Raw genomic sequence first — 14,163 nt, 5'->3', positions numbered from 1 at the left:
TATAGAGCCTATCTCATAGGATTATTCTATAAAACTCAGTGCAATATCTAGCACATTATAATAACTATGACAGACTTGATCAATTTTAAAGCACAAAGCAAGTATCAGACATTATTATTTATCTTGGATCCACAATCAACGCCCATGGAGGCGGCAGTCAAGACATAAAATGATGTATCACACTGGGCAAATCTGCATCAAAAGATGTCTTTCAAGTGTTAAAAAGCAAAGACGTCACTTTGAGGACTAAGGTGCGCCTGACCCAAGCCATAGTATTTTCAATTGCCTCATGTGCACCTGAAAGCTGGAAAATGAATAAGGAAGACGGAAAAAGAATTGACACATGTGAATTATGGTGTTGGCAAAGAATACTGAATATACGATGGACTGCCAGAAAAACAAACAAATCTGTCTTGGAAGAAGTACAGTTAGAAGGCTCCTTAGAAGAAAGGATGGTGAGACTTCATCTCACACACTCTGGACATGTTATCAGGAGAGACCAAACCTTGGAGAAGGACATCATGCTTGGCAAATTAGAAGGTGAGCAAAAGAGAGGAAGAGCCTCAATGAGATGGACTGGCACAGTGGCTGCAACAATGGGCTCAAACACAGCAACGACTGCAAGGATGATGCAGACAAGGCAGTATTTTGTTCCGCTGCACACAGGGTCACTATGAGTCGGAACCAACTTGAAGGCACCTAACAACAGCAACAACATTATTTATCTGCAGTCCCCAATCTCACCAAGAATAGTGGGATACCACATTTATTAAATGTACCTCACCTATTATATTGATAGCTATTCAAAGCAATAATAACAACAATTACAGCAGCTAACACTTAAAAAAAATAGTGCTTACTATGTATAGACACCATTCTGAGTGCTTTACCCATTATTAACTCATTTAATCCTAACAGCTCCCTTATGAGGTAAGTACTATTATTATCATTCATTCATATTTTACAAATGAAGAAATTGAGAATTGAGGCACAGTAAATGGCAGAGTTGAGATTCAAACTCAGGTAGTGTGGCCCTGCCATCTATGCTCTTAACTACAAATGTTGTATTGTCATTACAGTAGAAAGTATGGGATTAAAGCAGGCAGGGGCTGGGTCTGGTCTGTAAGGTCTAGCTAAAACATGTCAATCTGTAGTAACCAAATGAGATTCAATTGATCACATGTTTTTTGCTTGATTCCACCTAGGTAAGCTCACCATCTAACAAGGAAGAAATGTGAGCCAAGTGAATGGGAACACATAAGAGAGAACAGTCATTTTTGCTAGAGAAGGAATCACAGTTACGTAGTAGTCAGGGAACGATTATTTCCTTCACTACTTGTGAGGGGCCCTCGCATCCTCTTTACAGACCAGAAACCTGAGGCTCAGAGTCAGAAACTTATTTTACTTGAGCTGGTCTCAGACTCAGCTCTCTGATTCTATCCTTGGGGCTACTTCCACTTCATCCCAGTGATTCAGACTCAAGGAGAGATGAGGGCTGGGCTGAGGCCTTAAACAAACTGGCAGTGCAATTTAACCATTTCCCCAGGCATGTCTTTCTAATGTCATCCCTGACCACTGGTCTCTCACCCCACTGATCTCTCTTGTTGTTATTAACATCTATATCCATTCTCCTTCCTATGTCTCCACGGATTCCTTCCTTTTCAAGGCTAACCCTATTACTCAGGCTCTGTATTATTTCACCTGTAGTCTCCTGCATCATCAGTTAGGTCCTCTCTCTGTATTTTTAACCTTCTTCTTTTCTGTGCTTTTAAACACACTTACTTATGCCTCCTCAATCTAACCAGGATCCCACCCAAAGCAGAAGCATACCATCTAGAATCTTCTTTTCTCTTAACTCTACGCTAACCAGATATTCCTGAGAATTCCCTAATGTAGATTTCATCACTTCGCTTGAGCAGTTGTACTTATTTTAAGACATTTTATGGCTAGAAAACACAAACAGAGATAACAGAGTGAATAAAACCAAAGAACAAAAGAAAAAACAAACAGAAATCATCTTCAGTACCTGATGAAGGGAAGGTTTCTGGAGTGGTTGCTGCAGTGCTAGAATTCCCCTCCCAGGGTTCTGTTCTGACATCTGTGAACTGGTTATCTGGAAGCCAAGTCCCATTTGGTGAAATTGTAGCAACTCTAGAATCAGTGCCTGCTGTTCTTGTGGTTCCATTGTCAGAGTCTGAAGAATTGACAGTGGTTACATAGGTGGGTCCCAGAGTTAGATTTGGGCTGAATGTTGGTGCCACGGAAACAGAAGTTACTGAAAAATCTGGATTTGAAGTTTTGGTTTCTTCTTTAACTGGTTCTGTCGTTGATGCTTTAATTGATCTTGTAACTTCTACAGAAGGTGAAACTATAAACACCAAAGAATAAGGAAATAGAGCATGTAAGGCTCAAAAGTAGTTATGAGGCACAAAGCAGCAAGCCGTAAGCTTTCAAACACTCAGAGACCAAGCAGAGACTCCCCCGATCCCACACGTGTTTTTATCTAATGCTAGTCCCTTCCTATCTCCTCCAAAGGACTACTGTCCAAAGGAGGAAGAAACTGGATTCTTCGCTCAGTTCCTCAGACTCAATATTTAGGAGTCTTAAATATTAGCAATTTCTTTTACTTTCAGGATGAACACATAATCTCTTTATTTAAAAAGGTATACAAACATAATTTTATAATGAGAAACTAATTTGCTCTGTAAACCTTCATCTAAAGCACAATAAAATAAAAATAAAATGGTATGCAAACATCCAGAGCCGAAATAATGAGAATGCTGACACATTGTAAAAAAAATGTAACCAATGTTACTGAGCAATTTGTGTAGAAACTGTTAAATGGGAATTTAATTTGCTGTATAAACTTTCACTAAAAACACAGTAAAATATTATTTAAAAAAATTTAAAAAGTATGCAGTATGTAGAACAATTCCGAGCATTCAATATGACTCAGATTTCCAAAGACATCTATTTTACCAATACTTTTGTATAAAACTTTAATATTCTTTTATTTCTTTAATACCAGCTAAGTATTCAAATGTGGGTCCTTAAATGTGAAATTAAAATTTTGTTCTGAATACCAGCCTTATCAAATAACAATTTACCTGTGGTAGCATTATTGGCATTGACACGTATCAGACCACTGCCAAGCAGAACAAGAATGAACCAGAAATCCATGTTGACCTGCAAAATAGAGAGTCATGTTAGATGATGTCCTATATGATTGTCACTATGTCCAACCTATTCACCAAAGGAATATTCTGGGCAGAATCTTCCTTCCCAGCTATTAGAAAGTGCACAAAGGACCAATGACCTGTTGGGAGTCTCAGATGCATATTTCTCCAAGAGTCCAACTATTTAATTGAGTTTTCTTATCAACTGACACCTGGGTGGTGCAGTTAAGGAGCTTGGCTGCTAATTCAAAGAGTGGAGGTTCAAGTCTACCTAGAGGTACCTTGGAAAAAAGGCCTGGCAATCTGCTTCCGAAAAATCAGCCATTGAAAACCCTATGGAAGAGTAGCAGGGGCGGGGGTCTGGGGACCATGCTTTCAGGGGACATACAGGTCAACTGGCATAACAAAGTTTTTTAAGAAAATGTTCTTATCTCACTTTGGTGAGTGGCATCTGGGGTCTTAAAAGCTAGCGAGTGGCCATCTAAGGTGCATCAATTGGTCCCAATCCACCTGGAGTAAAGGAGAATGAAGAACACCATGGAACAAGGAAAGTATTAGCCCAAGAAACAGAAAGGGCCACATCAACCACAGACTTCATCAGCGTGAGACCAGAAGAACTAGATGGTACCTGCTACCACCAAGGACCACCCTGACAGGGAACACAACAGAGAGTCCCTGATGGAGCAGGAGAAAAGTGGAGTGCAGAACTCAAATTCTAGTAAAAAGACCAGACTTAATGGTTTGATTGAGACTGGAGGTACCCTGGAAGACATGGCCCCTGGGCTCTCTGTTAGCCCAAAACTAAAACCATTCCCAAGGTCAACTCTTTAGACAAAGATTAGACTGGACTATGGGACATAAAATGATACTTGTGAAGAGTGTGCTTCTTAGCTCAAGTAGATACATGAGATTAAATGGGCAGCTCCTGTCCCGAGGCGAGATGAGAAGGCAGAGAGGGTCAGGAGCTGGTTGAATGGACACGGGAAATCTGGGGTGGAAAGGAAGAGTGTGCTGTCACAGTATAGGGAGAGCAAGTGGGGTCACAAAACAACATACGTATAAATTTTTGTATGAGAGACTAACTTGAATTGTAAACTTTCACTTAAAGCACAACAGTAAAAAAAAAAAAACCCTATAGAGTACAGTTCTGCTCTGACACACATAGGGTCGCCGTGAGTCAGAATCAACTCCACAGCAAGTGGTTTTTTCTTTTAATAAGAACATGTTTTTTAGAGCTGTGATTCCCAACCTTGACTGCACACTAAAATCATCAGAAAAGCTTTTAAAAATCCCCATGCCAGACCACATCAGAATCTCTAGGAGTAGGAGCTAGGTAGTGGTCTTTGGTAAAGCTTCCCGGGTGTCTCTGATGCTTTAAAGTTTTCAGGTTGAGAAGTATGGAGAAAGTAGGCTGATGGCTCTAATGTAGTATCCTTTGAAGCAGACATTATAGTAGCTTTTTTTTTTTTATTGTTGTAGTTTAAATGAAGTTTACATTTCAATTTCAAGTTAGTCTCCCATACAAAAATTTATACATACATTGTTATGTGACCTCAATTGCTCTCCCGTGACAGCACACTCCTCCTTTCCACCCGTTTCCCCATGTCCATTCAACCAGCTCCTAACCCTCTCTCCCTTCCCATCTCACCTCCAAACAGAAGCTGCCTATTTAGTCTCTTGTATCTACTTGAGCTAAGAGGCACACTCCTCATGAGTATCACCTTATGTCCCACTGTCCAGTTCAATCCCTGTCTGAAGAGTTGGCCTCAGAAACTGTTTTAGTTCTGGACTGATAGAGAACCCGGGGCCATGCTTTCCGGGGTTCCTCCAGTCTCAGTCACACCATAAAGTCTGGTCTTCTTATATAGTAGCTACTCTTAATCTTCATTCCATCTTGAACCGTATCAGAGGGCTGTAACACAAACCTATTGGCAATAGTGACTCATTCATCCACTCAGTAAGATTTCTGTGCCCTATAGCAAGCCAGGTTCTAGGGAGACAATTGGGAAGCAATACACTCACAGGCCCCATCCTAGTAGGGCTCACAGCCTAGAAGTGATTCAATATGGTAGTGACTCTCCAAGACAAGCAGGGCATGACTCCCATGGGTGCAGGGGGTGCAGGTTCATATACACCTCGGGAGTAGCCACATAAACTTTTGACCACTTCCTCACTCTTCCTAGGCTGTGATCATTAAATCAGTGATATATTATTGGATTTTTGTAACTCTGTGAAAGGTCTCAACAGTGATCACCTCTGACAGAGCCTAGCTCAATTCACTTAACCTTAATCCAAAATTGGGAAAGTATACAACTCCTTCCACAAGGGTCAGGAGACAGATTGGAAGGCTAATTACTGTACATGTATACATGTCTATACTTGATAAATTAATAGGGAATGGGATTGGGAAAAATAACTATGTATTTGGCAGAAGGGGGTTAGACCATCACCTTATTCCGTATACCAAAATAAATTCTAGATGGGTAAAGAATTAAATGTTTAAAAACACACTTTTAAAAAAGTATAAATGGATATTTATGTGAGTCCAAAAGGAGCTGGTGGCACAGTGGTTAAAGCGCTTGGCTGCTAACCCAAAGGTAGGCGGTTTGAACCCACCAGCTATTCATTGGGAAAAAGATGTGGCAGTCTGCTTCGGTAAAGGTTACAGCCTTGGAAACTCTATGGTGCAGTTCTACTCTGTCCTATAGGGTCGCTATGAACCAGAATTGACTCAACAGCAGTGGCTTTTTTTTTTTTCTTAAAAATATCAGCCCAGGATGAAGAAAGGTTTTCTACACATAGAGGCAATGCAAGAAATCACAACCATAAACAACGTTAAAAAGGAAATTAGCTGGGAAATTTATCACGAATAAGATAAAGGATTAAACCATTAGCATACAAAGAACTTACATTATCAAAAGGAAAAACACTAAGATCCCAATTTTAAAATATCTGAAAAACTCTAAATAGAGACTTTACAGAAGAAAAATAAACAGCTAAAAAATATATTAAAAACTGTTGACCATTCCCACTAATCGAAGGAACACAATGAGATAATATTTTTACTTTCCAAATCAGAAAAGATCAATCAGATTAAATATTCAATGCTGGCAAGAACCACATGAAAAGGACTCTTTCAAGTTGGTAGGAATGTCAATTAGCCTATAACAACAAACTCCTTTCCAGAAAAGATTATACAAGAATCTTAAAAGCTTTCAAATTGTTTTCTGACCTACTTCCAAGGTTATATTATATCATTAAGTAAATGTAAATAATTCCAAACATAGACTAAAATTAATATATAGATATTCATTATGGTAGAAAAGTACAAACCACCCAAATAGCCAACGATAGGGAAAATAGAAAAAATGTGAAATAAACATTCTGTTGGCACTCAAGATATTTTATGTTGATGGCAGTGGTTAAGAGTTCGGCTGCTTTACTGGCCTGACAGAGACTGGAGAAACCCCGAGAGTATGGCCCCCAGATGCCGTTTTAGCTCAGTGGTGAAGTCACTCCCGAGGTTTACCGTTCAGCTGGGGACTCGACAGCCCCATAAAACAAAATGCGACTAATGAGGCACAGCAATCCAGGGACAAGGACTAGAAGGCAGAAGGGGACAGGAAAGCTGGTGATAGGGAATCCAAGGTTGAGTAAGCATAGTGTTGACACGTAGTGGGGTTCTTAACCATTGTCAGAGGGCAGTATGTTTACTGTTTAATGAGAAACTATTTTGTTCTGTAAACCTTCATCTAAAGTGAGAACAGCAACACAACTGGAAGACTGTAATCGATGTTACTGAATTGTACATGTAGAAATTTTTGAAATGGTGTCTCTTTGGCTATGTATATTTTCACCCAAAAAAAAAGGTCGAGAAGGGAGATGGCTGACATGCCGTGGGGCTGTTAACCAATGTAATAAAACAATATGTGTACTGACTGTTTAATGAGAAAACATCTGTTCTGTAAACCTTTACCTAAAGTACAATTAAAAAAAAAAAAAAAAAAAGAGTTCAGCTGCTAACCAAAAAAGTCGGCAGTTCAAATCCACCAGTTGCTCCTTGGAAACCCTACAGGGCAGCTCTACTCTGTCCTACACGGTCGCTATGAGTCGGAATCGACTTGACGGCAATGGGTTTGGTTTTGGTTTTATTCAAGACCCATGACCCAAGCCATGGTATTTTCAATCACCTCACAAGCATGTGAAAGCTGGACAATGAATAAGGAAGACTGAAGAAGAACTGACACCTTTGAATTATGGCATTGGCAAAGAATATTGAATATACCATGGAATGCCAGAAGAACGAACAAATTTGTCTTGGAAGAAGTACAGCCAGAATGCTCCTTACAAGCAAGGATGGCGAGACTTCGTCTCATATACTTTGGGCATGTTATCAGGAGGGGCCAGTCCCTGGAGAAGGACATCATGCTTGGTAAAGCAGAGGATCGGTGAAAAAAGAAAACCCTCAATGAGATGGACTGACACAGTGGCTGCAACAATGGCTGAGGATGGCACAGGACTGGGCAGTGCTTCGTTCTGTTGTATGCAGGGTCGCTATGAGTTGGAACAGACTGGACTGCACTTAATAACAACAACAAATTCAAGATAATGTATTCAAAGAATTCAAGAAACAGAACAAACCCTTCATTTTTTTAAGTTTAAAAGAAAAAAAAGCCAGATATAAAACTGAATATACCGTAAGACCTCAACTAAATTTATGTATATATGCATGAAAGACTGGAAAGAAAAACTTTATACATTTTGGCATATACTTTATGATTTTTATTTTCTTCTTTATACTGTTCTTTATTTTCTAGAGTTTTAAAATGAAGAGCATGATATTTTTATAAATAGAAAAAAATCCAATAAAAGTTAAAAAGAAAAAAGATTTCACCAGGGAACATGAATATAGGAAGCAAAACTAAAAAAAAGATACTGCAGAAGAATTGCATACCTCAAGGGAAAGAACGTAAGAGAAAAGAAGAAATGCATACAGGATGGCAAGTCAGAGTGGTTACAAATTTGTAAACTAGCTAAGTGAGGGATATTTCAGAATTTAAGAAGATCCGTATCACCAACAAGGTATATCCACAGACCACAACCAAGAAAACCACAGTGAAGGCCTCATTCTTCTAAAAGGATACAAAGACACTCAGGCATAAACTCCTGTTAGTTCCTGATCCTGTATATACAACTCATCTGCAACCACACCTTTAATACCCCGCTTCGAGTCTCCATGTCTTCTAATCACCCCAGAGCTTCATGTCAGAAAGTGTGGCTGAGATCCTTCTCATTCAAGGATGCCATATGCAAACCATTTCTCCTGGAGCCTGCTCTAACAGACCCTGTTCCTAAAGGCTTTTCCCATCTGGCTGTACAACTTCCCAGCACTGCCGTCACTGAAGACATTGTAATGTGGTTCACAATTTTCTTCCCATCCCCAAGTCCTGACATCCTCCTGGATCATGTCAACAACCTCATGAACCACCACAAACTGGGTCAATCTCTCAGTAGTAACATGACTTCCTCAACTCCAATGACCTTATACCTCTATTTCACTTGGACCACCCACAACAATGGCTGGGCTCTAGAGTCTGCCATCATCTGGAAAAGCTTTCATACTGAATCTCACTTTCCACTCTCCAACCACACTTCCTATTCTTGCAGTTCTCCCTCTCTGTTATGTCTACTGGAGGAGCCCTGGTAGCACAGTGGTTAGAGTGACTGACTGCTAACTGAAAGGTCAGCGGTTTGAAACCACCAGCGGCTCCTCAGGAGAAAGATGTGGCAGGTTGCTTCCATAAAGATTTACAGCCTAGGAAACCCTACGGGGTCACTATGAGTCGGAACTGACTCGACGCAGTGGGTTTTTTGGTTATGTCTACTACACTTCTTCTCGGACCTCATCCAGGCCTTCAGCTCCTTAAGCCCGTCTCTAACTCTCTTTTCAGTCTTTCCTTCTCTTCCCAATCAAGAAAAATTGGTGTCAGTTAGATCACTCTCCTACTAATATCCTAAATTCTTTTGCTACACTGTTCTATTACACCTACCCAAAGAAATCCAATTGTGAGATAATCCAATTGTCCATTTAAGAAAATCAAACAATCTAGAAGGTTGATACCACTACAAACTGCTATTTCTGGCCTTAAATGGAACTCTGAACACATTCTGTAATTTTCTTGTATTATTCTGTCAGCTCTCTCTCCAATTCTCCATAGCAGTGATTTCAAACCTCTTCTTCCCTCCAACTGTCTCCTCCCACACTCTTGGCTGACGATCTTGTTTTTCTGGCAGATAAAATAGAAGTCATTGGGCTGGACATCCTCAACTCCCAGTCACCGTATCTACAAATTTCCTCCTCCTCTGCAATTCCTAAGAATCTCAGTCCCTTAGGAACCTGTTGATCCTCTCCCAGCTTTAGCTTCTCCCTTTCATACCAGCATTTAAACATAAATTAAGAATTTCTCAAAGAAAAGAAAGAAAAACTCCTACATCAATCCTCCAGCTAGCATTCTCTCCACTCCATTTCATAGCCAAATTTCTAGGAAGAGTTGTCTCCATGGCAATCTGGCTTCCATTTCCACCATTCCACTAGAACAGCTGCCTCCCTATGAAACAATGATCTCTTTAAAAGTATTTGCAACTCATTCACAAAGGTCCAATTTCCTTAATATATAAAGGGTTCCTACAGATTAATAAAGAGACCAAAAATCCAGTAGAAAAATGGACAAAAGATATGAAACAGACAACTCACAGAAAACCAAACAGTTCTCTTACATGTGAAAAGATGCTCAGCCTCACTCATGACCAGAAAAAGGCAAACTAAAGCTACGCTGAGACACCATTTTTCACCTCTCATGTTGGCAAATATAAAAAACTTTAATAACACTGTATTGGCAAGGATTTGAATACATAGGTACTCTCATACAATCTGTAAATATTTATCAGAATTATAAATACACAAACCTTTCACACAATTCCATTTCTGGGAACTTATTCTACAGACCTTTCAAAATGACCCATGTACAAGGTTATTCAATACAGCACTGTTTGCAATAGAAAAAGATCAGAAATAAATGTCGATTATCGATGGGGGTGTGTGATTAAATAAATTATGGCATAGGCATCCAATGGAATACTATGCAGCTGTTAAATAATAAATAATACAATGTACATATCATTACAAAAGGAGCCCTGGTGGTGCAGCAGTTTAGCACTGGGCTAACTGAAAGGTCAGCAGTTTGAATCCACCAGCCTCTCAGTGGAAGAAAGATGTGGCAGTCTGCTTCCGTAAAGATTACAGCCTTGGAAACCCTATGGGCAGTTCTACCCTGCCATACAGTTGCTACGAGTCTGAATCAAATAGATGGCAATGGGAATATACCATTACATTATCATGCACAACAGTTTCACTGCCCTAAAAACCCGCTTGCTACATTTAATCACTTCTCCCCTCTTTTACCTCTCCCACCCCTAAACCCTTTGCTATCAAGTCAATTCCAACTCACAGCAACCCTATAGGACAGAGTAGAACTGCCCCCATAGGGCTTCCAAGGCTGTAATCTTTACGGAAGCAGATTGCCACATCTTTCTTCCACAGAGTGGCTGGTGAGTTGGCACCACTACCAACCTTTCGGTTAGCAGCCGAGCACTTAACCACTGCACCACTAGGGCTCCTCTCTCCAACCCCTAGCAACCACTAATCAAATTGGCTTCTTTCACTTAGCAATATGTATTTAAGGTTTTTATGTCTTTACAAGGCTTGATAACTCATTTATTTTTATCACTGAATAATAGTCCATTGTATGCATAGACCAGTTTGTTCATCCATGCACCTACTGAAGAGAGCTGATATAGGTAGGCAATTCAAGTGCATGTTTTCGTGTGGACATAGGTTTTCAGCTTATTTGGGTAAATAACTAAGAATGCAATGGCTGGATCATATGGTAAGTCTATATTCAGCTTTTGTAACAAACTGCCATACTGTCTTCCAAAGTTGCTGTACCATTTTGCAGTCTCACCAGCAATTATTGAGAGTTCCTTCACATCATCATCAGCATTTGGTATTTCAGTGTTTTGAATTTTAGCCATTCTAATAGATGTGAAGTTTTCTGTTGTTTTAATTTGCAATTCCGTAATGACATAATGGTGTTGACGATTTTTTCATATGCTTTTTTGCCATGTATATATCTTCTTTGATGAAGTGTCTGTTCAGATGTTTTGCCCACTTTTTAGCTAGTTTTTAAATTGTTTTGCTATTGTTGAGCTTTAAGAGTTCTTTGCATATTTTAGATATAAGTCCTTTATCAAATAGGTATTTTACAAATATTTTCTCCCAGTTTGTGCCTTGTGTCCCCACCTTTTGCTTTTTGAACCTTCCTAAAAATAACTTTTGCAAAAAATAAAATTCAGGAGAAAAATAAGCCAGATTATCAATCAATCAATCAATCAATCTCTCTCACACACACATTCTCTCACACAACCTCTTTGCTGTTAAATCCCTTGACCTCTTTCTGTCACATCTGATTTACTGACACCCCATACTCACTCAAATTCATTTCTCTTCCCCACACCTCTCTCTCTCTGAATTAAAGAGTTTTAATAGCTTGCTATGCAGTGAAGGTCTAGCTGCGACATGGATGAACAACCGTAGTTTGAATCTGAGGGAAATGTGTGCTATCAAATTTCAGAAGAAAACCATCCCTGACAGCTGTAGTCTGCAGGATGCTGGAAACCTGTACACACATTCTAATAATGGGAATGGTTCTGTTTTCTCACAGGATGATTTTTAGGATAAGCTAGTATTTGTAATATTTTTATTTTAAAAATTAGTCTGGCAGTTTCTTATAAAATTTAATATATACCTAGTGTATGATCCAGCAATTCCATTCCTATGTATTTACCCAAGAGAAATACAGGTAGTCTCCAACTTTGATGTATTCGAGTTACAACAAATCGCATTTCTGATCATCTGTTTTTTTGGTACATCTTATTGTTAGTAATATGTACTACACACAGTGCTGCAGCTCATAATTTTGCTGATGTTATCACCCTCAGATGTTCAAAGATCAGATTTATACAGATACTGATAATAAAAGGCAATAATAATGAAAACTAAGAAGAAAAAAAAAAAGGTATTCGACTTACGTCAGAACCGACTACCGACCTGTCGTAAGTTGGAGACCACCTGTAAAAGGAAAGACCTACTGACACAAACAACAACTTGGATAATCTAAAAAACATTATGTTGAGTGGAGAAACCTTATACAAAAGAGTGTACACTGTACGATTCCATACATATAAATAAATTCTAGAACAAGAAAAGCTAATCTATGGTGGAAAAAAATCAGAATAATTGTTGCCTGGGAAAGAGTTTACTGGACAGGGACATGAGGATACTTCCCAGATGATGGTAATACTCTGTATCTTTTTTTTGTTTGTTTGTTTTAAGTTTGTTCATTCCTTTTTTTAAATTGTTGTTGAAAGTATACACAGCAAAACATACACAAATTCAACAATTTCTACATGTACAATTCAGAGACATTGATTACATTCTTCAAGTTGTGCAACCATTCTCACCCTCCTTTTCCAAATTGTCCCTCTCTCATTAATGTGAACTCTCCATCCCCTAAGCTTTCTATCTGACCTTTCCAGTAGCTGTTATCAATTTGATCCCCTATAGATAGTTATTCAAAAGAGCATGATGAATATTCTGTATCTTGACAGGATTTTGGTTGTACAGGTGTATGCATTTTTCAGAATATACTGAATGATAACCTTAAGATTTATGCGTTTCACTCTATGTAAATTTTACCTCCAATAAAGACTCAGTCATAAACAAATACTGTTCTCTAGTTAATCATATGCACACTTAAGTTTTATCTGGGGAGAAATGTACTGATGTATGCCACTTACTCTGAAATACATTAAAAAAATAAATAGATGGATGAATAGAGGGCTGGAGAGATGAATAGATATGTAATAAAACAAATATGGTAAAATGTTAAATGTATAATCTAGTGGTGGATATAAAATTCTTGTAACTTTTCTCTACATTCAGAAATTTTTATAACACAAGGCTACTGAAATAACCAGTTTCAGAAGAACTGTCACTTTTATGGTACTGAATCTTATAATCCAGAACACAGTGTTTTCTCCATTTATTCACGTTTTTATGTTCCTCAAAGCGTTACTGTGTTCTTCATTTTTGCCCTACACATTTCTTGCTGCATTTATTCCTGGAGTATTTTATATTATGTTACCATTATGAATGGATTCTTTTAAAATGTCATTTATTAAAGGGATACTTTCGTTATATAGGAAAAGCACTGGTCCTCCCTCCTCCCCCATTACATATTGTAAACTCCTTTAAAAAAAAAAAAAGGTAACCTACGCTTATTACAAGAAATACAAACAGAATAGAGGGATATAAAGCAAAACATAAGTCTCACTCACCAGCTGCCAGCCCCATTTCCCAAAAGCAATCACTAAATACTTTTTTATACATCCTTTAGAAAATTTGCATACTACACCAGCATAAAAGGAGCCCTGGTGGTGCAGTGGTTAAAGTGATCAACTGATAACCAAAACACTGGTGGTTCAAAACATCAGTGGCTCCACGGGAGAAAGATGTGGCAGTCTGCTTCCGTGAAGATTTACAGCCTTGGAAATCCTATGGGGTCACTATGAGTTGGAATTGACTTGATGGCAGTGGCTATGCCAGTATATACCCACATTAAAAAAAAAATTATAAATAGGATATTATACATATTCTCTGCAGCTTGTATTTTTACTTAAATAATAAATCCTAGATATCTTCCAACGGGAGCCAGGTGGTTAAGCACTTGGCTGCTAACCGGAAAGGTCAGTGGTTAGAACCCACCAGCTGTTCCGTGGGAAAAAGATGTGGCAGCCTGCTCTGGTAAAGATTAAGCCTTGGAAATCTTATGGGGTGGTTCTAGTCTGTCCTACAGGGCTGCTATGAGTC

At 38.8% G+C, this 14,163-nt stretch overlaps 1 protein-coding gene across 5 annotated transcripts in view; it reads right to left on the bottom strand.

Annotated features, from left to right (window-relative positions):
* PTPRA (protein tyrosine phosphatase receptor type A) overlaps positions 1 to 14,163 on the bottom strand; it is a 167,372-nt gene that overhangs the window by 68,731 nt on the left and 84,478 nt on the right. For all 5 annotated transcript variants that reach the window (XM_023737505.1, XM_023737507.1, XM_023737508.1 and 2 more), the window contains 2 exons: positions 3,108 to 3,186; positions 2,027 to 2,368 (listed from right to left, as the gene is read on the bottom strand). In XM_023737505.1, coding sequence (XP_023593273.1) covers positions 2,027 to 2,368; positions 3,108 to 3,186 — 421 coding nt within the window. The remainder of the gene's footprint in view (positions 1 to 2,026; positions 2,369 to 3,107; positions 3,187 to 14,163) is intronic.

Source organism: Trichechus manatus, unplaced genomic scaffold, assembly GCF_000243295.1.
Source record: "Trichechus manatus latirostris isolate Lorelei unplaced genomic scaffold, TriManLat1.0 scaffold00104, whole genome shotgun sequence".
NCBI classification, from domain to species: Eukaryota; Metazoa; Chordata; class Mammalia; order Sirenia; family Trichechidae; genus Trichechus; species Trichechus manatus.
Note: the sequence above shows the minus strand (reverse complement) of the source record. Positions and strands in the feature narration are given on the sequence as shown.